At 41.7% G+C, this 24,750-nt stretch overlaps 1 protein-coding gene across 1 annotated transcript; it reads right to left on the bottom strand.

Moving 5' to 3' along the window:
* Window positions 1–374: 374 nt before the first annotated feature.
* On the bottom strand, window positions 375–8,236 carry klhdc4 (kelch domain containing 4). The gene is made up of 13 exons (XM_047382178.1): window positions 7,167–8,236; window positions 6,978–7,069; window positions 5,469–5,547; window positions 5,284–5,382; window positions 4,794–4,930; window positions 4,491–4,583; window positions 2,767–2,929; window positions 2,619–2,697; window positions 2,324–2,532; window positions 1,966–2,191; window positions 1,686–1,874; window positions 1,439–1,552; window positions 375–891 (listed from the first exon to the last, which is right to left on the bottom strand). Exons 1-13 carry the CDS (start codon window positions 7,263–7,265, stop codon window positions 707–709), a joined length of 1,764 nt encoding a protein of 587 aa, XP_047238134.1. The 5' UTR covers window positions 7,266–8,236; the 3' UTR covers window positions 375–706.
* Window positions 8,237–24,750: the final 16,514 nt, after the last annotated feature.

Here is a 24,750-nt window from a genome sequence, read left to right as displayed (position 1 = left end):
CCTCATAAGAATCGCACTTACCAACCAGGGGTCGGGCTGCATGAACAGATCAGGCTAAGAAACCTCTCCTTGTACTGCAGTCACATGGAACTTTAACACTGACTGGTTCCTGCTCTGAGTAGCTGTTAGCCTAACTCTATGAGAACTTCTCCCAGATTACTCTGACTCCGCATCTACTGCAGGTAAGACGCTACTGACTGCTCAAAACTACTCTACCCAACCCCACTTTTATATTAAACATGTCTCATTAAGTGGAGAATTAAAAGGCTTTCAGCATAAAGCATATTTTTACAGTTAAAGTCTTCAATTTTCTATCTTTAAAAATGTGCAGCCAATGCTTTTCAGTTGCAAATAAGTAGAAACTATGTGCCTCATTAACAATACAAATGAGTTTTTATTATTTTTGATTTTTAAATCTTCGAAACATTAATAAAAATTATTTCAAAAATGTCAACATTTTCAGAGAAGTCTTCATAAAACAAACTTAAATGCATTATCAATCCTACTGTTTTCTAATATGCATGCACAGTAAAACTGTGGTTCACTGCATTCTGTGGACATTTAAATGTTTTGCTTAGAAACTAATTTTATTACAGTTTCTGAAGTTCAGCTGATATTCCTTGACACTGAATGTAAATGTAAGTAATGTAAAAGACACACACACACACACACACACACACAAGCAGTTCCAGTTCTGGGAGTCCCACTACTGGTCTTCATAGAAGACTTTCGCCATGGCGACAGCAACCTTGGCTACTTTCTTATCCTTGGCATTCGGGCCCATGTTGGCACGTGCAAGTTTTATCCAGTACTGCTCGGTCCGGATCTGGTAGTCTGTCACCGTCTCTCCCTCCTGCACCACGGGGTGCTCCTCTTCTTCTTTTTCTTCTTCTAAAAACACAGACAGCGGGGGTTAAAGGTGCGGAGAAAAAGATCAAGCTTAATTTTTAAAAGAAGCTTAATGCTACTTTTATGTGGTTGCTAAATACAGCGAATGATACGAGTATTCCCACCACTTGAACTGCTGAACATTTTGTAACATATAACAATATATTTTAATCAATGTATTTCAGTCAGTCAGTCATTTTCTACCGCTTATTCCATAGTGGGTCACGGGAGAGCTGGTGCCTATCTCCAGCAGTCTATGGGCGAGAGGCGGGGTACACCCTGGACTGCAGGGACGTTTTGTTTGTAATGTGAGAGAAACCATGAAATATCCTGTAAATGTACAACAGTTTCATGACCTACCTGCTGAAAACAAAAACTTTTACTTGACTTTAACCCAAATATTTACATTTGATATATAGGCCAAAGCATTTGTACATAGAATAGATTTAGAAATATGTTAAAAGTGTAACCCTGGAGAAAGCAACAAAAAGCAGGTAATAGTGTCTGCACTTGTTGCTGAACACATCAAAGATGCTGAGTAATCCCTTGCCTTGATCATCCTCACTGTCCTCAGACTCCTCCTCCCCTTCTGCTCCTTTGGTTTCTTCCTCCACCTCCTCCTCTTCCTCCTCTGACTCAGACTCTTCTAGCCACTCCTGCGTCTCTGTGGAGACAGAAATCATAAATCATCATGAAGCTTCACAGCCTTTTCTCCTCAGCTGGGATGAAACCAGCACACACCCTGGCAGATGCGAAGGCGTGTTTCTGTCTGTGTGCGCTCTGATTGGCTCACTCACTCGGGTCCATTTCAACCAGCACCTCCCAGCGATCCATCTTGTGTAGGTCTAGGCAGTAGAAGTCACTTAGGGTGACCTGGCGGTCTCCCACCTCAAACATCCCTCCGTACAGGTACAGCTTGCCCTGACGCACTGTTGCCATGGCGCTGGACCTCGGACAGGGCTCCACCATCGGGGCCGAGGCTGAATCTGTTGAAAAACACTCAGAGTATGAAGCGTTTGATCCTTTTGATGTATTCTGTTTCAGACACCACTTTTTCTTGTCTCTGTCACTTGTTACCATCTTCCTCCTCCTCCTCTTCTTCATCCTCCTCCTCCTCCTCTTGAGCACCAGGGATCACCTCCTTGATAGTCATCACTGTACCATCCTCTGTCACGATCTCCTTGATGACCTCAGTCGGTCCTCGAGCCACTGCCTCCTCTTCCTCCTCCTTTGTCTCAGCGCCCTCATCCTCTGCACCAGCTTTCTTCCCCCTTCGTCGCTTCTTCTTCTCTGACTTGGTTCCCTGAAGAGAGACAGAAACAATAAAGCACAACAAGGCTATGCAAAATCGAACGTGTGCAGAGTCTGACATAAACCGAAACTTTCAGGAAAATGTTCCATTCTGATCAAACTGATGAAGCAGCGTTGGGTGTACCCTGAGAGCTCCGGGGAACCAGCGGTTCTTTGCCGTATCGTATAAGTAGAGGTCGTTGTAGAAGTCTCCCTCCAGCAACTCCTCCTCTTCCTCATCACAAACCCCCCCGAACAGCACCGCCCGCCCCGCTGGTCCCACTGCCAGAGAAAAACCAGAGCGAGGAGGAGGCTTGCTCCCAGACGGGCTCAGTCTGGACCAAGACCACTTTTCTGCAGGATAGAGAATCAGTCTAGGTCAAAGTCCATCAGGTGAGACAGGAGCCACATGATCTCGTCTGAACTGAGGATTAGTGTACCTTGGCCATCTTTACCATCCTGTTTTAGGAGAAACATGTCGGAGTGGATGGTCCCCTTCTCCACGTCCTTCTTCACCCTCTAAGCAACGTAACACCGTTAGATGTCACACAAAGTAAAACCACAATAAATCACAGATTACACACCTACCACTTTAGAGTATCCACCGTAGATGATGACGCCTGCACCGTCTGGGGTGGAGGTCATCTGACAGGCGGAGCGCGGCGAAGGGGCAAAGCTGGATGGAGCAAGGCGAGACCAGGAGAAGGTGTCCAAGGAGAAAGCGTAGATATCGTTGTAGTAGATGAAATCCCTGCAACAAGAGGATGGTAATTATTGAACCTGAGCTAAAGATTTCTACACAGAAAAGATCAAACTTAGGATCTGTTTTTGTTCTCTCAAAAACTAGAGGTGCAAAGAAATCGCTCTGCTGGTGACACGAATCAGACGTTTGTCATGTTTTTAAAAAATCTGATCTTTTTTTTGGATCAGTGAACGCACCATACTACCAATGCGCACTGACATCAACAGTCTTGTCTTAGAGCCATTCAAGGTGCAAGGAGCTATAAAAAGGGAACAGACATGCCTGTTGTTCTTTTAGGCTGCAAGGGAGCGAGAGAGAGCAAAGCTTCAAGCAGATAACAGGAAGAAATCATTCTTTTGGAACCTGTATTCCAAGTTTTCAGATAAAAGCTCTTTGGAAGCCTGGTTGGAGCTAAAGTCCCTTCAGTCTGTCTGTCTGTCAAATGGTATTATCTTCAGGATGTTTCATAGATTCAATGAAAGAAATGGGGACAGATTGTCGCTTTATGGCAGGCTTCTGGTAACCAAGAGCCTAAAGATACAACTTAAAACTGGTTCTTTCTTAAGCTGCCTGTTCTGTATCAACACTGACTGAACCGTCAGAGCTACAAAATATATGGAATCATAACCATCATTGTAATAACAAAAAAATGCAATTGCAAATGTTTGCTTAAATACAATATTTGGTTTGCTATAATATTTTAAGTGCCATGCATTGTGCCAATTATACATTTGGCCTTGGACTCCACACCTGATTGAGATTTTAGTGACCAACATGCTGAAGCTCAAGGAGAGTGGTAGGAACAGGATGATGTGGAAAATCAATCGCCATTACAATATTCAACATTAAGATCACAGTTTATTGCTTTCCTAATATCATGCAGACCTTGTTCGTCACCTAAGTGTGGGAGTATTAAGCTAAGCAGCTTATGAAACAAATACAATCCTATGAAAATGCTCAAATATGGACTAAAAAGAAGTCAAAGAAGCTTTTTGAAAGACCTTCAAGAAGCCAGGACAGTTGATCAGACCCCCATTCAAAGGTTACAACACAGTCTGGCTCCTTTGAAGAAAAAAATAAAGAAATAAGGACTGACTTAAGACTTTTGCACAGAACTGTCTATGATGCTGGCGACAGGATTACTGTCATATCTTTGAGTTTGGGTTTCCTGCAACTCTCAGTAAGTCAAAGACTCTTGTAAATTTATTTCCAGCATAAATAAAATGGGAAAAGTTAATTTAGAAACTTAAAAGCTGACGTGTAACGGATGAGCTGGTAGTGAATAACATGAGGACGTATTTAATTCTAACTCCCCAAACAAACTATAAAAGGTCAGTGCCACGGTTTTCACGGTTTAATAAAACCAAAATCCCTTAGCCAGAACCACAATACTATACGAAGACTTAGGCTGGAAAAACTGAGCATTTTTTTAATTTTAAAGCCTAAAACTGAGATAAATAAATGATATTTTGTGACCTCCCAGAAATCCTGTAAGATAAAGTGTTTCCCGGGTTCACCTTCCAGAAAGATCAGCCCCATCATCATCACTGAACAGGGACCTTCTGTTTACCTTGTGCTTTCATGGAAACCTCCAAACACCAGCAGCTGCCTCTTGCTAAGGACCATTCGGTGGCCGCTGCGCCCCGATGGACCACCAGGAGCTCTGGAAAAGAACAAAAGGTTCATCATAGCACAGCAGGAACTAACTACTCAATTGCATTTCTTTGACATAAAAATGATTCATTAACAGCTTTAATGAAACAGCATTTTAACCACTTTCAGCTCCTTAAATGCACATAGTCGCTGCGCAAGTCAATTATTCCTGTTTATTACTGGTGCTTTTTTTATGGCTTCTCTCCTCTTCTGCACGTACTTAATGTTTTCCCATGTGTGTGTAGCCAGGTGCAGCACCCAGAGGTCCTTGTAGTGGTAGAACTGTTCCCCATTTGGAGAAGCAAACTCTCCCCCAAACACCCAGAGCTGGCCTCCACCCTGTGGGACCACCACCGCCTGACGGGAGGAACACAGGAGAGGAGAGGAGGGGGAAGAAAGACAGAATCCTGGTTGAATTAGATTTAGTGCATGAGGCGTCTGCTGTAATGACACTGACACCAAGTGAACTCTGTCCTGATCTGTGCTGCAGCAGCCTGCCCTCTTGTGGCTGAAAGGAGCAAAGTTTCTATGCAAATCCTTATATGACTGAATGATGAATTTGAAAATAGAAATATTTATTTTTCCATACTTATCAAGAGCTGGAGAAAACTTTCAAGCTCAAACAGATTTTTTCCAAACTTGTAGTAATCTCTGAGTAGTATAGACATAATGTTTAGCTTGTACATGAGTTCTGCTGGGAGAGGGGCTACCTGGTGGGAGCAGCGTGGAGGAGGAGGGTTGGGTATCTCAGATTTAACCCAGCTGTTCTTTCTGATGTTGTAGAAAAACAGATCATTGTAGAGATACGTCTGCCATAAAAAGAGACAGAAAAGCATTTTTTTTAGTTTCTTCATACTTAAAACTACTGAGGAATTTTCTCTGGATCACTTTCTACCTTTTTTCCGTTGAAGAATTCTCCTCCAAACAGGATGAGCTCATCTTTCTCAGGATGTGCAGACAAAGACGCATTCAACCTAAAACAAATCCAGGTGAACCAGAAGATCAGAGGCAGCCATGATTGATCAGATAAAAATAAATAAAACACTAAAACTAAATTCTTGAGACATTTGTGGCTTAATGATCTGTTGATTCTGGTTGATGCACCAGCAGTTAAAACTCTATTTAATCCTGTTTTAATCCTGTTTCCCACATTAAAACACACAGCTGATGGTACAGTGGTGTGATGATAAATTATGACTTCCAGAAGAAACACTGACATTATGGTTGCTAATGTTTCTAATTATCTAAAGAAGATTCATTAATTCCAATTAACAGCTTTGCATCATCTGTTGCAGATCTGTGTTTTCTGTTTTTGGTGATGTATTTTTGGTTTGTTTGCAGCCGATATTGTGATCTGTGGTGAGAGCAGGAAACAGGTGGATGAAAATCTAGAGAGATGGAGGTTTGCCTTGGAAAGCAAAGGAATGAAGGGGAGCTGGAGTAAGATGAAATACATGTGTTTGAATGAGAGGGACCCAAGTGGAGCTGTGAGGTTACAGGGTTACCTAAGAACAACAGTCCCAAACAACAAGGGTGGAAAAGAGGTGAAGAAATGTGCCCAAGCAGGTTGGAGTCGGTGGAGAAAAGTGTCAAGTGTGTTGTGTGAGAAAAGAGTATCAGCGAGAATGAAAGGTGTAGAAGACGGTGGTGAGACCAGCGATGTTGTTTGGTTTGGAGACAGTGGCACAGAAGAAGAGACAGGAGGCAGAGCTGGAGGTAGCAGAGATGAAGATGTTGAGGTTCCCTAAGTGAAGAGGAAGGATAGGATCAGGAATGAGAACATCAGAGGGACAGCTCCTGTTAGATATGATGGAGATAAAGTCAGAGAGGCCAGACTGAGATGGTTTGGACACATAAAGAGGAGGGATAGTGACTACATTGGCAGAAGGATGCTGAGGCTGGAACTGCCAGGCAGGAGGAGTAGAGGAAGCCCAAAGAGGAGATTTATGAATGGAGTCAAAGAGTACATAAAGCTTGTGGTTGTGAGAAATGATGCAGAAGATAGAGTTAGATGGAGACAGATGACTCACTGTGGCAACTCCTACAAGGAAAAAGTCAAAAGAAAAAGATCATTTAAAAAGGTCAGACTTTAAAGAAAAACAGATGTCTGTGTTGGCCAGTAAAGGTCTGATCAATGCATCTCTAAAACAACACATTCAAATAAAACATTTCTGACCAAAGGTTTTCTAACCTTCCTGGAAAGAATTCAGAGTTTCATGGCTTATTTGATCGTTACACGTCTCCTTTGGGTCGTTTGGTGTCTTGGTTTGTGGAATTATTTTGTTTATAACGTCCCTGTGTGCTTCTGCAGATTTATGCTTTAACCTACAATCCTGTTTGTTTTCATTTAGCATGATTAAAAGTCCTGCTATGAGGACCAGGTAGAGTTTAGAGTGAGTTTCACCTCGCTGATGGAGGAGGACAGCTGGTCTCTGTGACCTGGGTCTTTTTAGCGTCCAGATTCTGGAACTCAGCGATCAGAGCCTCCAGGTCCTCCTGGACGCACAATAAAGGGAAAGGAAAATATTTTCAAATCATTTTCTGTCCTGGTTTCCAGTAAAAACAGAATCGGTTTTGATAAAAAAAGTGATACCTCTTCTCTTTTGGACCTCTTTGAAACCTTTTTCTCCATTTTAGCGGCCGTCTTATCCGCTCCTTTCACCTTCTTCTCTTTCTTGCCTTTCTTCCCCATGTTTTCCGTTATTCGCAGTACTTTTAGACGGATTTACCTGAATTCTGTCCGAATCGAAAGCCCCGACTGAACCCAAATGCCGAAACGGTGCGTTTCCCCTTGCCAATTGTGATTGACTTCCGGCAACAAACTTGAGCATCCGGTGGGAGTCAACAGCGCCCTCTATCGCATCGGGTCGCACATAAGAATTAAGAGCAGTGGTTCTTCCAAGTTTTTAGTCCAAATGCCGCAACACAAGCGCATCAAAAATAAATTACGATATCATCAAGACGTTAATTCATTTCATCAACTCGATTTAAAAAGGGAAATGCATATTTTTATAGCACTTCATATTTTCAACAGAGGACTTGGAACCTGCCAAAAGCACAAATGCCTGGTTAAATGACTATGCTTTCACAGTGATTGATTGGTCAATGAAATGGCCTTACCTTAACCCCATAGAGAATCTACGGTGTGCTGTCAAGAAGAAGACGAGAGACACCAAAGCCAACCATCCAGGCCAGCTGAAGGCTAATATTAAAGCAATCTAGGGTTCCTGTACCACCTCAGCTGAGCAAAAGGCTCATGACCTCTATTGCATGTCTCTTACTGTCACAGTAATGAGGAGCAGAATTTCCTACAAATGTTCTTTTTAACTTTATTCAAATCCAGAAGTTTCTAAAATGTCCGACTTGGGTCAAACGTTTTGGGCATCCTTCTACGAGCTTCTCACCATAGTTTCCTGGAACTTTGGCCATTTTCTCCTGACAGAAGTGGTGTAACTTATCCAAGTTTGCTGGTCGCCTTACACACACAATTGTTGAGCTCTGCCCACAAATTTGAGATGAGGGCTTTGTGACGGCCACTCTAAAACAATAATTTTGTGGTCTTTAAGCCACTTTTAACTAATTTAGCTGGATGATTAGGGCAGAGCTGCATGGTGGCGCAGTTAGTAGCACTGTTGCCTTGCAGCAAGAAGGTCCTGGGTTCAACTTCCGGCTGGGGGTCTTTCTGCATGGAGTTTACATGTTCTCCCCGTGTATGCGTGGGTTCTCTGGCTTCCTCCCACGGTACCAAAGACATGCCTGTTAGGTTAATTGGTCTCTCTAAATTGGTTGTTTGTGTGTTGCCCTGATGGACTGGCGACCTGTCCAGGGTGTACCCCGCCTCTCGCCCAGAGATAGCTGGAGACAGGCACCAGCTTCCCTGCGATCCACTATAGAAGAAGCGGTATAGAAAATGACTGACTGATTAGGGTCATTGTCCATTTCGAAGACGCTTTTGTGGTATCAGGAAAATATTTAATATTGATTAAGATTAACCAATATTTTCCTGACACTTTTCTTTCTCTACTAGTAAATCTTTAAAATGAGCTTTAGCACATTAGCCACTAAAGGTATACATTGGATGTGTTCATGAAGTCCATCCAGTGCGCCACATATAATATCAGTATGCAGTGTGTGGTAGCCGACACTTGAAATATATTTTGAATTGCTGCCCTTTTCAATGTAATATTCATTTCAATGGCAAAATTGGACACACTGATATTGCAATGGCGAGTAGCAATTGTGCAGCTCTATTTGTTTCAAGCTGTAAAATTCTGGAAATTTCACTTCAGTAGTTCCTCATAATTTTTTCATGATGCCATCTATTATGTGAGGTGTACCAGTCCCTTCTGAAGCTAAATGCCACCACAACATGATGTTAGTTGGGATGGGGTCTCAAACTAGAATGCTTCCTTTTTTTCCCTCCTAACACAATGATGTTCATTAAGTCAAAACACTTCAATTTAAGATTCATCAGACCACAACACGTCTCAAAAACGTTATGTATTTGTCCTAGTAGTTGTCCCAGCTGTAGTCTAGCTTCTATTTTTGGTTTTGGAGTAACGGCTTCTTCTTCTTCTTCTTCTTCTTTATGATGGCTGGAAATTCCCATGCTGTTTAGATATGGGTATGCTTGTTTGGACAAATGAACGTTGCACCTTCAGGAATGTGGACATGGAACCTAAAAATAAACCAGATTTGTGGAGGTCCACAGCTCTCTTCCTCATACTTCCATGGTAGTATTTGGATTTTTCCATGAAGTCACACAAGGAAGCAGGTGAAGTGTTGCCTTAAAATACAGGCATGCCTTCATTTAAATAAGAAGTTTTAAATTAACCAATCAAACACTTACATGGCCATGACATCATCATCATAATATTTAATGAGAGTTAAGTCAGACAGTGAAAAAAAGTAAATACAGTGTATGTAAATATCTAGTTTCTTGCTTATAATGCCTCAAACGAGTTCTTGGTCTGCCCAGGGTCTTCTCTGAGAGATGTGGCTGTAAAACCCTCAAAGAAAGGCCTCCAGGAGGAACTCTGATTACATGCCTAAACCAGCTCAGCTGACTCCTTTTGATTTAAAGGAGGAGCAGCTCTATTCCAAGCTTCCTCCTGGATGATGGAGCTCCTCTCCTTAGCTCCAAAGGAGAGCCAGGCTATTATAAGGATGAAAGTCCTTTTAACTGCTTATATTCAGGATCTTGCTCTTTCAGCTATGATCTACGTCTTATTACAACAGATCAAGATTGGAACTTACCGAGGACAAAGCTTGGATACATCTCTCCATCTTCTGATCCATCCTGCCACCATGAACAGACACTAGAATACCTGAAGTCGTCTGCTTAAGGCAGAAACTCAACTCCAACCTGAAGGTTAGAAGGTGTTTTCCAAACATCTATTGGCATCAACCAAAGGATGAGGCATCTGCCAGGTTCTGTGTCAGGTCTTTCAGAAACTATTTGATAGTTGGAGTTCCGTATTTAGACACGACACTGTTATTTAATATGCACTCGTTTTCAGGACATGTTTTGGTTATCAAAAGTTCTTCTTTCGTAATAAATAGTAATAGTCGTAATAGTCTTCTTTAGTAATAAACATTTTACCAGGATTTTAGAGGAAATCTTTAAGATTATCTTAAAGTAGATTCTGGAAGCTGTGACAGGTTTTTCTAAGGAAATCCAGAACAAATCCACGTGAGCAGGCAAGGACCGATACAAAAACACATCGGTTAACACACGAGGTCATTTATCTTCTGTGAGTGTGGAATGTTACAGGGAGAAACTGACAGATACCCATAAGAAAAACATTGTCTTGTCACCCTGATACGGTATCTGACACAGCAAAAGAAAACCTTACTGATTACTTGTAGATTAGGAACATCAATCATGTTGTTTCACAGCGAGACAAAAACTTAAACCCAATATTTCAATTAGGTTTCAGAGCATTTTATTGAACTAATCTGAATAATTCTCCTAATTTAGCCTGGTTTATAGAGACAGTGGGCCAACAAATAGGATCAATCACAGTTCTGGGATGTTTTTTGGCTTGTGACAATAGTTTGAGGGTTTCATATGGGGTAATATGGGGTAAGAACATAAATATGGGGTAAGAACGCTGTCAAAAACAATGTGTATGTAAAGACGGAAATCGTTGTGTCAATAGTTGTGCATAAGTAAAATCCAAAAGAGGTATTGTATATTTTCTCTATAAGAATACAAAATAAAATGTTACAGCTTCAAGAAATTACAAACACAAAGTTCAAGTTTACACTTGTGGTTTATTCTTTATGAATACAATATGCTACAACAGTTTGTGAGTACGATTTCTTTTCTATGAGAATACGAATTTACATCAGCGACTTGGTGTCACGTGATCTCAGGCAGGTTAGTGGAGCACAGAGTTAGTCGATTCGCGTTGCGCATGCGCTGTCACACTCCTCACCGCCAGTAAATAAGGACCAAGAGCATATATTAACGACATTAAGACATATATAAACTTTTTAACATTACCTGGCTTTGTACCGTAGTTTCTTGGTCCGTCATCTTGGCGCTAGTGCTGCTGCTTCTTCTCTTCTTCTGCTGGCGGTTCGCAACAAATTCAGAGGTGCATACCGCCACCTACTGTACATCATTGTATAACTCCACCCACTATATTCTATGTTTTAGTTTTGTATTTCATAAAAATAAGAACAATGCTTTATTTATGATACTCTTGATTTCCTCCCTATCTCCCCACTGTTCCTAATATTCCTTTTAGACTGAATTATCTCCCATTCTGGCACTACGTTTAATGGCGGTGAGTGTGACAGCGCATGCGCAACGCGAATCGACTAACTGTGCTCCACTAACCAGCCTGAGATCACGTGACACCAAGTCCCTGATGTAAATTCGTATTCTCATAGAAAATAAATCGTACTCACAAACTGTTATAGCATATTGTATTCATAAAAAATAAACCACAACTGTAAACTTGAACTTTGTGTTTGTAATTTCTTGAAGCTGTAACATTTTATTTTGTATTCTTACAGAGAAAATATACAAAACCTCTTTTGGATTTTACTTATGCACAACTATTGACTAATATGCACACATTTCCGTCTTTACATACACATTGTTTTTGACAGCGTTCTTACCCCATAGTTTCACACAATGACCAGAAGAGCGCAGCATTGAGTTCTTTACCTGTCACGGATATTGCTATACAGGGTTTGGACTTAATTTGTTGCCTGACACTTACAGAGATAATGTTTCACACCAAAACAATATAAAAGTGATCAGTCATTGTTAAATAGATGTACCTGTTCTGGATGCATTAAAAGTCTTTCTTCACCATCAGCTCTAATTATTTCATATTAGTTCATATCTCTTCGTGGAGATTTAAAATAAAATAAGTTTTCACCTTTCTGGATGTGACAGTCAGCTCTTTCCATCCTTCTGTCAGCATGTTGCAATATTCAATTTCCTTCCCAGCATGCACACAAACAAGCCCTCATCAGCTGACTGCTAACACACACAGCACATGACGCTTCACACACTCCCGACTAATCAGCTCTGCCGTTTTCCTGCAGGGTCATTCACAACTGACCGAGTAAAGGTCAGACAAGGAGGAAAGTTATTTCCTTCAGCTGTACTCGCTACAGTGTTTTTGGGTCTCTGTAAGTTTGGATTTGCCTTTGCTTTGTAGGCTCAAATACAGCATTGTGCAAAAGTCTTAAAGCCACCAGCCAGGCTTGTGTGTACACTCTATCAAACTCGCTTTAGATAAAGTCACCTGCCGCAGCATATTTCACATTATCTTTTCTATTTGTTTTTGGTATTTTTTTGTGAAAATTTGTATTTAGTGGAGATAACATCTACCCCTCTAAAAACAAGCTCCCACACACGCATGCCTCTGGTGACATCATGTGAGGCCCAAGCAACTGAGGGGTTATTTTAAGGACATCTCCTGTCTTTTTTTTCTGTTTTTACTTTTTAATCCAAATTCCCGTTCAAGCTGGATTGTTTATTGATAGCTGCTGATCAGCTTGATTCTTGTACCTCTGGTGATCTCTTGGCTTTTGGCAGATTTTATACTCATTGTCAGTACTTATATCTAATCCAGTTTAGTGACCATTTAGTGATAAACAGACATCTTACTCAATAGTGAACCAGTGTTGTGTTGGGTTTTGTTGGTCTGTTTCACAGTTAAGGTTTTGAATCGTTCTTCTGTTTATTATTTTCCTGGTTATGCTTTAGTTTAATGTTTTTCTAGTTGTATTTTTATTAGTTTGTATCCTTGGATTTCTGTTCTGCTCAAGCCACGTTTTGTCCTGTCAATCAACTTTATTCGGTTCACCTGCACCTAGTTAATCTGTCTTCTTGTTTCACCTGGTCACACTCCATAAATACACACCTGTTCTGTCATTCGGCGCAGAAACATTTTCTGGATCATGCTCATGTCTTGTTTTCTCAATCACGCCATGCCTGTCTTGCTTGCCTCGTCTGCCTGTTTTGTTCTTGCCTCTTCTGTGGTGAGTTTTTTGTTAATTAAATCATTTTTCACTTACCGTCATACTGCCTGCTAGTCTGCATTCCGGGGTCCTTCTTTGCACAGAGCCTAACAAGAAGACAGGATTTTATTTCCAACAAGCTGATTTGCAATGGAGCTGTTAGTTGAAACCGTGGCACAGAGTGGCTGATTTATCTGCCAGGAAGCAGATCTTTGCTGGAATCTTAATGGATTCGATAGATGGATGTCATCAAACAGAACAAAATGTCTGCTTAAAGGCAAATTTTGGTATTTCAAAGAAAAAATTTTGATAATGCATTAAAATAAATAACATTTCATAATAAATTCAGGCAGTAGAAACATATTTTTCTCTGCGCTCTAATGAGGCTCGTTTGTCAGATTAGAACCTTTTTAAAAATAACCTTTATAAAGTTAAATGGACTAAATTTTATTTAGTGTTATTCCAGCCATACCAACCACTCTACGCTAGAGCTACATTCGCACAATTACGCTCACAAACATTCATACCCCCATATGCTGGCCAGTTGCCTGCTTGAGGTTAAGTGCCTTGCCCATGGGCACACCGACATGTGGCAGGAGGAAGCTGGAGCCAAACTCTTTTTAAAATCAAAATGGCTTCCTGAAAGAAAGCTACCTTTCTTCAAGATAATTCTTGAAAATCTAACATGTGTCATGGAAATGTTTGACTCTGGCTCCTGGGCTGGATCACAGGCTGGATCAAACATGCGTCCACACACACACACACACACACACACACACTGTCGTGACTCAGCACTGTTGCGTCAGTGCAGCCCTCAGCATCAGGCCTGTTAGTCTGAACATCTAATCGTGACTGATGCTGCAGGAAGGGATTAAAGGTCTCAGGTGATGAGATGAGCATCGATGCTGATACCCCAACAGGAGAGGAAATCACTGTCCCTGTGATGATCGTTTTTGTAAATGATGCACACATCTAACAGAGCAGGAACACAATAACACAATTTACACGCCGTGACCAGATTGAGAAGCTGGGATCAGTGATTGTTTGGTTTGGGATTGTAATTCTTTACCACTTTTAAATCAAAGAGATTTATCCTGAGTCCCTGGTTTCAACCACATTTCATTGTTTACTTGTTAGTTTTTAGTTCAGTTCATTTGCACAATAAAACCATAAAAATTATAATGAGAAACAAAATTTACCGATGGGACTAGAAACCTCTAAAGGCTAACATAAATGTCACCTTGAACATGCATACAAAGACACAACATAAAATGAGTTTATCAAAATAACAACATAAAGATTATAAAAAATTTGTATAAATTAAATGCTTGGAAAATTGTGCAGATCATTAAAATAACCAAAAGTGGGAAAAAACTAACTACATATGCTTAAACAGCTTCTAAAGCTTTCAGACGAGTTGATTCCGGTTCTGTTGAGATGTTAGAGGAAGATAATATCTAACCTGCAGTTGAAAACCTTCTTAGCATCTTCAGTTTGTATCATACACATTAGTTTTTCCCAGAGCTGGAAGCAAACAGTTTGGTTGGAAGGGGTCCGAGACAAGGATCTTTACCATCTTAAAACAGCTCCAGTGAAAAATAAGGAGGTTTTTCTAGTGGTGCGTACAGACCGACCGCAAATGAAGTGACAAGAGCGAGTGATTTACATGTTATCCCTATGTAGAGGTGCGTTCAGGAGCGAAGCAATGAGAAGAACGCGATGCGATTAGGGCAAATACAGCAAAGGAAGTGAAATGAAATCTGCGATGGATGCGAAGCGAATTTCACTGGAGTTGAAAAGTCAAAACTTTTCTCTCAATTTGCGTTGCGTCTATAGCCCTCTTTTCAGCATCTATGTTCATGTAGGAAATTGTATTTTATTCTTAAGTATTTAATTTTCAGATGTCAATAAGTCTGATTTCTAGGTCACTGATCAGCCGTTATTACATAATTATTCAATACGCTACCATGTTACATTCTACTGTCATATCAGCTCTTGTCGGGTGTATTTTGGTGATCCTTGTCGATATGTATAGGGACAAATATTTTTATTATACTCAGAAGATTTGGACCGTACAATTTGGCTGTTAATCTATTGAGCTGAGATTTATTCACTCACCGAAGACAGATGGACAGGTGATTGCATGGTCATTGGATTATCTTCTCTGCCTGATTAGGAACATGTATCGAGAAAGCGACATGCATTACACTTTCTGAAATAAAAGTTTTTTGTTAGACACATTTTAATAAATACGTTATTGACTACTTCTTGGAAGGGAAATCCTCTTTATTTGAGTCAAAGGAAGAAGGCCAAATCTGTCAGTCTTTTAAAGTTCTGTAATGGTCAAAAGTCAAAGGTCAAATGTCCCCAGTTACAGCTTTGATACATGTTCATGTAGAAAATAAACATTCTTTGCTGTGCCTCTGTGTTCCAGGTGAACTGTTCTTTTTGTTCTGTTTGTGTTTATTTGACTTGAACAGACTCTGTACAGATGAGCAAACAGATATTCAGACAATAGGTGCCTGGAGACCCCCCACACCCCACACACACACACACAGCTTTCCATAGGATCAAAAACCAACCCTGAAATCACAAATGGGTTTTGTGTCTTTGGATCTGTTGTTTTGTCTCATTTCTTGCCGGTTTGACAGGCCTGCTGTTGGACAGTCTGTGTTTATTGTTTTTCCTTCTTGCTTTTTGTGTATTTGTGCATTTTAGTCCTTTTGGGGTAATTTTGCATCTGTTTCCTGTTTAAATGTTCTTTTTCACTTTATAAATGGTGTGGTCCTTTTTCATAATTTCCTGTTCTTTCATCCAGACAGAATTTCAGAGGGTTGGGGGCCATAGGTAAAATTATGATAAATATTCCTACAAATTTCAAATAAACAGTTCCTGGAAGGGTTAAACTGCAGCTTTTCTCACTTCCTGTAGCAGCTAGCTGTAGCGTTCTAGACTACTCAAAATTCTGCAAAGCACTTTAAAACAGAATAAACTTCTCTTCTTGTCTCTTTTCATCACTGAATACATTCTTGCAGCAAAAATGCTGCTTTTTAAAGTTGCATTTCAGGAGTGCAGCCAAGATGGTGGAACCATCTTATATTCCTGCCTTGTCAATAGGGATTGCCTGCAAGATTATCTTTTCGTTATTTTAAGCTGGTTCAAAAACACATAAAATAGATTCAATACTTTAAATAAATTAATAAAATCTATGCTGTGAGATCATTATGTACGCTATGATGCCAAACGTATTGGGTCACACAATCAAATCAATGAATTCAGATGTTCCAATCACCCCATGATTTGGTGTGGAGAGCCTGCAACCTCAACCTCCTTGAACACCTTTGGGATGAATTAGAGCAGAGGCTGCTCTTCTTGTTATTTTTCTCTAACTATGAACGTAAACCTAAACCTTGTGGAAGATGTTTACAGAATAGTTAAAAATGGCTATTGCAGACAAATACTTTTGGCAATATAGTGCATTTTTTCGGGTCCCTGACATGTTTGGGCTACAAGAAACTGTTCATTTTAAACAAATGCTTCAGTCTAAATCTAGCAATTTATGTGCAAATCTATGTCTAAATATTAAATCTGTGCCTTCTAGAAAATTTTAGATGATGCTTCTCATAGTTTTCAAAAAAATGTGATACCACATTAAACAAAGTTAAGAGTGTTTTGTTCTGTGCTTCATTTTCCTCAGGCCCTGTAAAACTAAAAAACAACAGAGAAAACCTGAGTCTTTGATCCAACCTCTCCACCCAGGATCTGCATGCACAGACATTACACTGTGTGTGTGTGTGTGTGTGTGTGTGTGTTTTTAAAAGGAAGCAGAAATCAGAGCTCACCCCTGGTCACACTCCCCTTCAACAACAGATACAGACTGTTTGTTATGCTGAAGTTACTTTTTATCACACGGCCTTCATCAGCAGCTGCGAGGCTGAGTGTGGGAACAATGACACCAGAATAAGGTCCAGGAACAGGCCATGAATCCCAGTAGAAAACTATAAATTCAAATATGTTGCACTCCAAAAGTACATTTGTAGTTAGTAATAGATTTGACTTCTTTCAGAAAAAGAGTTTGTCATAATGTTTCGAACAGTTTTGACCCACATGCAGAAAGCAATTCAGGAGACTGAGTTTAACGGTAATGAGTTTATGTACAATGTAAGGAAATGTGCAGGGAACTGGAACCGGGATACCAACTGTAAAATAAACAGAACGGTAAACAAGGAGTAACTCAGGATCTGAATTCTTAAATAATAATTCTGTCTTACTGGATAAATGGGGAGATCTGCCAGAGGGGGTGGAGAAACCAAAGGGTTGTTTACCCGTGAGAGTGAGGATGGTGAATACTGGTGTGCCAGGATGGTTAGCTGGTCCAAGAGTTTCTGAAGTTGGTGCAGTGCATGGAGGAGGGTGGAAAGGGTCCCCCCCCCCCTCAACGACCGCCACCTGGCGGTCCTTAAGATGTAGAAGGACGAGAAGAAACAAAGTCTGAGATCAATGATGGATCACAGATAAACGACCGGGGCACCCAAGAATGATCCTCCAGACCATACCCCTCCCAGTCAACGAGATAATGCCATCCGCGACCTCGTCGACGGGAGTCGATGATCTGTCGGACCGTCCAGACAGGGTGCCCCGACAGGTCCAGGGTGGGTGGTGGGAGTTCGGCCGGGGGGCAAGAAGTGCTGGAAATGAAAGGTTTGACTTGAGAGACATGAAACACAGGATGGATACGTAGGCTGGAAGGCAGGCGCAGACGAAGAGCAGAGGGACTGATGACTGAGTCGATAGTGTAGGGACCAATGAAGCGAGGACACAATTTCTTGGACATAGCCTTTTAGCCAGGCCGGTACGCCGGAGCAGGCCGCCGCCTACGGTCAGCGTACTTCTTGTTTTGGTCCGCTGTACGAAGGAGAGCTCTGGTAGCATTTTCCCAGATCCATTTACAACGGCGTATGTGGTGCCGAACGGATGCTACGGCTATGTACTTTTCATCTGCGGGGAATAGGGGAGGTTGATAACCAATAGAAACCCCAAAGGGAGAGAGGCCAGTTGCAGATGAGATTTGAGAGTTGACTGCATATTCGACCCAGGGGAGATAGATACACCAATCAAGAGGTTCAGATGCGGGCATGCATCTGATGATGGACTCCATCTGTTGGTTCATGCATTCTGTCTGTCCATTAGATTGGGGGTGGTATCCAGACGTCAGGGAAGCCTTGGCTCCAAGGGCCAAACAAAACTGTTTCCAAACACGAGAGATAAATTGGGGGCCTTGATCTGACAAAATGTCCTGAGGTATACCATGAAGGCGAAAAACATGCTGAACCAACAGCTGGGCAGTTTGGAAAGCAGATGGAAGTTGTTTCAGTGGTACAAGGTGCCAGGACTTAGAAAAATGGTCAACAATTGTAAGGATGACCGTATTACCCTTAGAAATAGGTAAACCAGTTACAAAATCAAGTGCTATGTGAGACCAAGGGCGTTTGGGCGTACTGAGAGGCTGGAGTAACCCATAGGGAGGCTGATTGCCCGATTTTTGTCTGGCACAGACTGAACAGGCCTGCACATACTCTTTAACATCCTTGTGAAGGGATGGCCACCAAAACTGCCTGGAAATGAGTGAGATGGTTCTGCTAAACCCTGGATAAGAATTTAGCAGTATGAATCCAACGGATAAGCCTAAACCTAACAGACGTAGGAACATTCTTCCTGTTGGGAGGACCTGTACCTGGGTCCGGCTCGCTACATTGGGCATTGTTTATATGGTCCCCCACCTCCCAAACTAAAGCTCCAAATGTCCAATGGGATGGCACAATGGGTTCCGCTTCTTTCACGGTAGAGTCAGGTGAATGAAGCCGGGAAACAGCATCCGGCTTGTGGTTCTTGGAGCCAGGTCTGTAAGAAATAGCGAGATCAAAACGAGAGAAAAACAGTGACCAACGTGATTGGCATGGGTTCAGTCTTTTGGCTGATTGCAAGTAGGCCAGATTTCTGTGATCGGTCCACACTAAAATGGGGTGTTTTGCACCCTTCAGCCAATGTCTTCACTCTTCGAGAGCTAACTTAATGGCGAGCAGCTCTCTATCTCCCACGTCGTAATTCTGCTCAGTGTTTGTTAGCCAACGGGAAAAGAAGGCACATGGGTGGAGCTTTCCATCCGTGGGAGACTGCTGAGAAAGTAATGCACCAACACCTGTATGAGAGGCGTCAACCTCCAAAATAAACTGTCTGGAGGAATCAGGATGAACCAGTATGGGAGTCTGAGAAAACCTCTCTTTTAATGTCCGAAACGCCTTGTCAGCCTCTGGTGTCCAGGTGAACACAATGTTAGTGGAGGTTAAGGTGGTGAGTGGTGCGGCTATCAAACTGAAGTTCTTAATGAATCGCCAATATAAGTTCGCAAATCCAAGGAACCGCTGAAGCTGCTTGCGGGAGTCCGGAACAGGCCACTCCAGTACTGCCTTGATCTTCTCAGGGTCCGAGCGAACCTGTCCACCCTCCAGGATGTATCCCAAGAATGTGATAGATGTTTTATGGAACTCACATTTCTCGGCTTTTAGAAACAGTCTATTCTCCAACAGTCTTTGAAGAACTAGACGGACGTGACGGGTGTGCTCTTTAATGTCCTTGGAGTAGATCAAGATATCATCAAGGTAGACAAAAACAAAAACATTCAAAAAATCCCTAAGAACATCGTTGATTAGGGACTGAAATACTGCTGGTGCGTTACTTAGACCAAAAGGCATGACAAGGTATTCAAAATTGCCTAACGGGGTCTTCAAGGCGGTCTTCCACTCATCCCCCTGGTGGATCTTAACTAGATGGTAGGCGTTACGGAGATCTAACTTGGAAAAGATAGTGGAACCGTGAACAGGTTTAAAGGCAGAGGAAAGGAGAGGGAGAGGGTATTTGTTTTTTACTGTAATTTGGTTTAACCCCCTATAGTCGATACAAGGGCGGAGTGAACCATCTTTCTTTTCCACAAAGAAAAACCCAGCTCCGAGTGGAGATGAAGAGGGGCAAATTAACCCAGTCACCAGAGACTCATTAATATAGTCCTCCATAACCTTTCTTTCTGGTCCAGAGATGTGATAGAGCCTACTGGAAGGCAGGGGGGCACCGGGAAGCAAATCTATTGCACAGTCATAGGGTCTCTGCGGGGGCAATGACAAGGCCTTGGATTTACTAAAAACTAACCTGAGATCATGGTACTCTGGAGGGATGTCAGAGAGATCGGAAATCTCATTTTCTGCGGGACCTGACTCAGAGGGGAGTGATGCTACTGCTGACTGTAGAAAAGAAGAAAGACAGTTAGTGGACCAGGATTCTACTCGGCTTTCTGCCCAGTTGATGTGAGGGTTATGTTTTTTGAGAATTAGCGTCACCTAGGGTGGACTGCCTCCGAGCCAAGTTGCTAAGTTTCCTGAGGGGTCCGAGGACGGACCACCTCAGATCCTAATTCCTAAGTTTCATGAGGGGTCCAAGGATGGACCGCCTCTACTGCCTGTTCCACAGGGGTTCAAGGACGAACCGTCTCTATTTCCTGTTCCAGAGAGGTCAGAGGGTGAACAGCCTCTGATCCTGACTCCAGGCCTGACTGACTTTGTTCCAGGCTTGGCTGACTGTGTTACAGGCCTGACTGATGTTTTGCCTAAGGCTCCCGACTTACAAGCCGACTCCAAGGCTCAAGATCCACAACCTAACTTTTTAACTGACTTTAGACTCGACTTGGACCCAGACCTTCAATTGTCAGACTCTCAGCCGTCAGATTTCAGCCATCAGCCTCTTAGCCGTCAGACTCTCAGCCTGACTCCAAGCCTGACTCCAAGCCTCCGGGGTTCCACCGAGGGAGGGTCCTCTACGCTCCACGGCCGACATCCAGACCTCCTGCTCCGAGGGTCGTCTACTCTGCTCGGCCAACCTCCTGACCAAGGGTCCTCTACTCTGTTTAATACTCACTGGTCATTCGGGTTACTGCTTGTTCGCCGCCGGCCTCCTGACAGACAGCTCCTTCGACGCCGGCTTCCAGACCATCATCTTCTTTGTCGCCGGCTTTCTGATCACCTGCTCCTTCGTTGCGGCCTCCTGGATTTTCCAAGTTTGGATTTTAGCTCTGCCCTTTTAGGCTTGTTTTGGTCTCATTCATGCACTCCAGTTTTTTCCCCTTTGGGTGTTTTTGTTTTAGACTCCTGTTTAGTTTTGTATTAGTTTCACCTGTCCTTCAGCCTCCCTGCTAGCCATGTCACACCTGTCCCTAGTTCCATTGATTACTTGTCTATGGTTCCACACTCATTTCCCTCTGTATATTAGTTGGTCTGTTTTCTTTGTTCCCCATTGGTTTGTTGCGTCAACTTCCCAATTGTTTCTCGTACTCTATCAGACCTGTACTCCTGTAAACTCTCTGTTACACCCTGCCTGCCTGCTTTCTGTTTAGCCGGAGTTTTCTTAATGAATCATTGTTCTACTCGCCCTGCCGTCTCCTTGCCTGCCTCTGCACTTTGGTCCACAAAAACTTCAGACAATGACAATGGGGATGTTTTACTGTCAGTTGTGCTGGTGCCATGCATGGAATAACAGCCAGAATGTTCAAACCTAGACGCAAAATCACCGATTTAACTGGGTTGTGATAAAGTTAAGTTTAACCCAGAAACACATCAACAAACTGAAAACATCCGTCCTCATCAATGCATTTCAGGGTTGCAATAATGTTGTTCCTTTGCTGGGCCGTCCCACTGACTCCCTGCAAGGTCCGGACCTCAGTGTCCTCAATGGTAGCTACATCCCTGATTATAGCAGGTGAAGCATAAAAACACTGATATTTTGCAGCATAATTATAAATTCAAATCAACACATTCCCCCCGACCAAAGACCTTGTTATATAAACTATTGACTCAAACAGGAATATTTTTTTTTCCTCTATTAAACCATGCTGTTGTTGCAGATCTGAAACATTTTGAAACTCTGAGGCAATGCTTTCTTTCTGCTGTTTACTTCAATCTGATCCTTAAGCTTTAGCACGAGACTGATAACCAGACGCTGGTTCAGCCTGAATAATTTATATGCTTAGGCTAAATATGGAGTTGGCGCCTTTGAATGCAATTTTCCACTTTTTTGTTTCATGAAGAAACACTTTTTGTTCGTTTATTGACTAGAAGGAATAAAAATCAAAGCTTAAAAACAAAGACAAGAAAAGAAGTAGAAGCAGCAACGTGACTGCGTTGAATGTCCTTTGTGTGATTTTTCTTCATCTGAAGGCAATTAACTGGGAGAACATTTGTACTTGTTTCAACTTCTTACAGTTCTAGTGTTAGGAGTTGACACTTTATTGATAAGAATGCCTGTTAATAATTTATTTACCAGTTCTTTTTACAGGGTGGAATAAATATGCAACATTCAGCAGTAACTATTTTAAAAACAAGATCTGTCTCAACCTGTTAGAACTTTTTGTGGATTTTCTCTAAACTACATGAAACAAAAAGGCTCAAATAAATACGTTCACCCCATTAATATTTGGTCCAACGTCTCTAACAAGTTAAACTTTAACCACAAACTTTATGTATCATTTAACAAGCTTCTGGCATCATTCCGGCTGGATCTTTGACCACTCAGATCTTTAGAGTTCATTTAAATTGGCTAGTTTCCCGGCATGGACTTGTTGAAAATCAATATTCAACAGGGTTGAGGTCAAGGGTCAAACCACAAACTGAAAAAAACTTGAATACTACATTCAAGTTTCAGCCATCTGACCCAAACTGTTCCCTCAGATAAAAAGGAATTGGTTGGGATGTTAAGGAAAAATGCCTGTTTAGCCAGTGGAAAGTGGAAAGTGCTGGAACACTGGAGTCACTGTCCAAAGGGAAACCAGTTTAACATGATGCTGACAAAGAAAGCAGCCCCAGTTACAGAACGAACACCTTCGAACTTGAGAAGAATTTGATGACCAGCTTTGAGCTGTTAGGCCACACTGACAAGAAGTTTGTGCGAAGGAGTAATATCTAAATAACACTGTCCCAGCTGTGAAGCATGGAAGTGAGGGCATCATGCTGTGGGGCTGTTCACCTGGCAGTTGTACTGGTGCATCTCACCACTTCACCTCCCATCAGAAGCGGGATGGTTGAAATATAAACTTGGATGTTCCAGCAGAACAATGACCCATAACACACATCCAAACTGGTTTGAACTGGATGAATTCAGTTTCTGGAATGACCCCTAAACTCAACCCTAGTAAAGATGTGCGCACTATGCCTAAAAGATAGTCTGTGCCAGACTGTTCCACCAAGAGCGGCCCAAAATCCAACCACAATGATGCCGGAAGCTTCTTGATGGCTGCAAAAGTATGTGGGGAAGGTTCAACTTGCCAAAAGACCTTTAAGCAAATATTAGTAGGATGTGTGCATATATTTGAGCCTGTATGTATCAATCCGATCCTGTGTGGATTAGAGAAAATCCACAATAAATTCAATGTCATTTTCCCAAATTACTGTATTAAAAAAATCCTTGTAGCTGTATGCTGCATAACGTTTTAACGAAATAACTGAAAGCCTAAAATTATTAGGACATTCATGCTCATGAGCAGTGGATGCAAACTGCTCAGAGCGTGGTGAGCTAAATCTATTCAGCTCCCAGTTCTCCTCTGCAAAGGTAGAAACTTTAGGCCAAACGTTTTGTGTCTGCAGCTGGAAAAAGGGAACAAGTGGGAAGCAGGAATTTTCATCCACTTGAAAATCTGCTCCGGATGCTGTTGAACTGAAGCATCAGCACTTTTTTACATGCAGGATTGTAACAAAAGCATGTGAAGGCTGAGTAAGGGAAAAAAACAAAGCAGACAACCTGAAGCCTTTAGTTCTTTTTCTACGTTACGCAGAAAGAATTTTAAAAAGATATTTTTCCCTCACTGAAGAGACCAAAGAAGAGAATAAGAAGCATTTTATTAAAGATACAAAACAGGAAGCAAACAGCTGTGTACAGTTTGCAGGCACCAGCAGACAGACGGCCACAGATATCTGGTAAATAGAAAGAGTGTGCAGAGAAGCAGATATTTTCTCATCTCTGCACACATTGAAATGGCCAGAGCGTAGAAGAAACGCATGTAAGAAAAGACATGAATGTAAGAAAAGACATGAATGTAAAGGACAGAAATAAATAAAAAATGTCACAGAAACAAACTTCTAGCTGGAACTTAATCAGTGTTTCTTTATAGACCAGCAGCATTCAGTAATTCTGTTCAGTGTGTGCCTGATTACTATTATTCTGTTAATAATGATCAGCATCAGGGTTAAAGGGCATTTCCTAATCATTATGATAATTTTATGTTTATATGAATAATTTAATGATCTCAGAATAGGTTGATTTTAGGCAAACCTCAGCTTTTCATTCTGGACAAATTAGTTAATTATTTTTTTTAAATGTTATTCCCAAGCAGATTGACTGTTTTTTGACCTGGATCAATAAACCTCCAGTGGATCTCTTAAAGGTTTTTATTCATTTGGTTGTTTTTTGTTCTTCCACAGACAACCATTTTCAAAGAAAAGTGTTTTTATGTCTTTTAGCGCTGACCTATGAAGCCTTCAGGTATAGAGGCTCTTAAACCTAAATAATGACCCAGAAACCAATTTTAAACTGGATCTTCAGGCACTTTTAACCAGCAGCCTATCACAAAGACACAATCTGATTCCATTTATTTA

Source organism: Girardinichthys multiradiatus, chromosome 2, assembly GCF_021462225.1.
Source record: "Girardinichthys multiradiatus isolate DD_20200921_A chromosome 2, DD_fGirMul_XY1, whole genome shotgun sequence".
NCBI lineage: Eukaryota > Metazoa > Chordata > Actinopteri > Cyprinodontiformes > Goodeidae > Girardinichthys > Girardinichthys multiradiatus.
This window is presented reverse-complemented; position numbering and strand designations above follow the sequence as displayed.

Coding starts and splice junctions, on each gene's coding strand:
- klhdc4 (XM_047382178.1), bottom strand. CDS start 7,265: ATGGGGAAGAAAGGCAAGAAAGAGAAGAAGGTGAAAGGAGCGGATAAG. Junction 4,931..5,283: donor CTCCACGCTGCTCCCACCAG/GTAGCCCCTCTC, acceptor TCCTCCCGTCAG/GCGGTGGTGGTCCCACAGGG. Junction 892..1,438: donor GGACAGTGAGGATGATCAAG/GCAAGGGATTAC, acceptor CTGTGTTTTTAG/AAGAAGAAAAAGAAGAAGAG.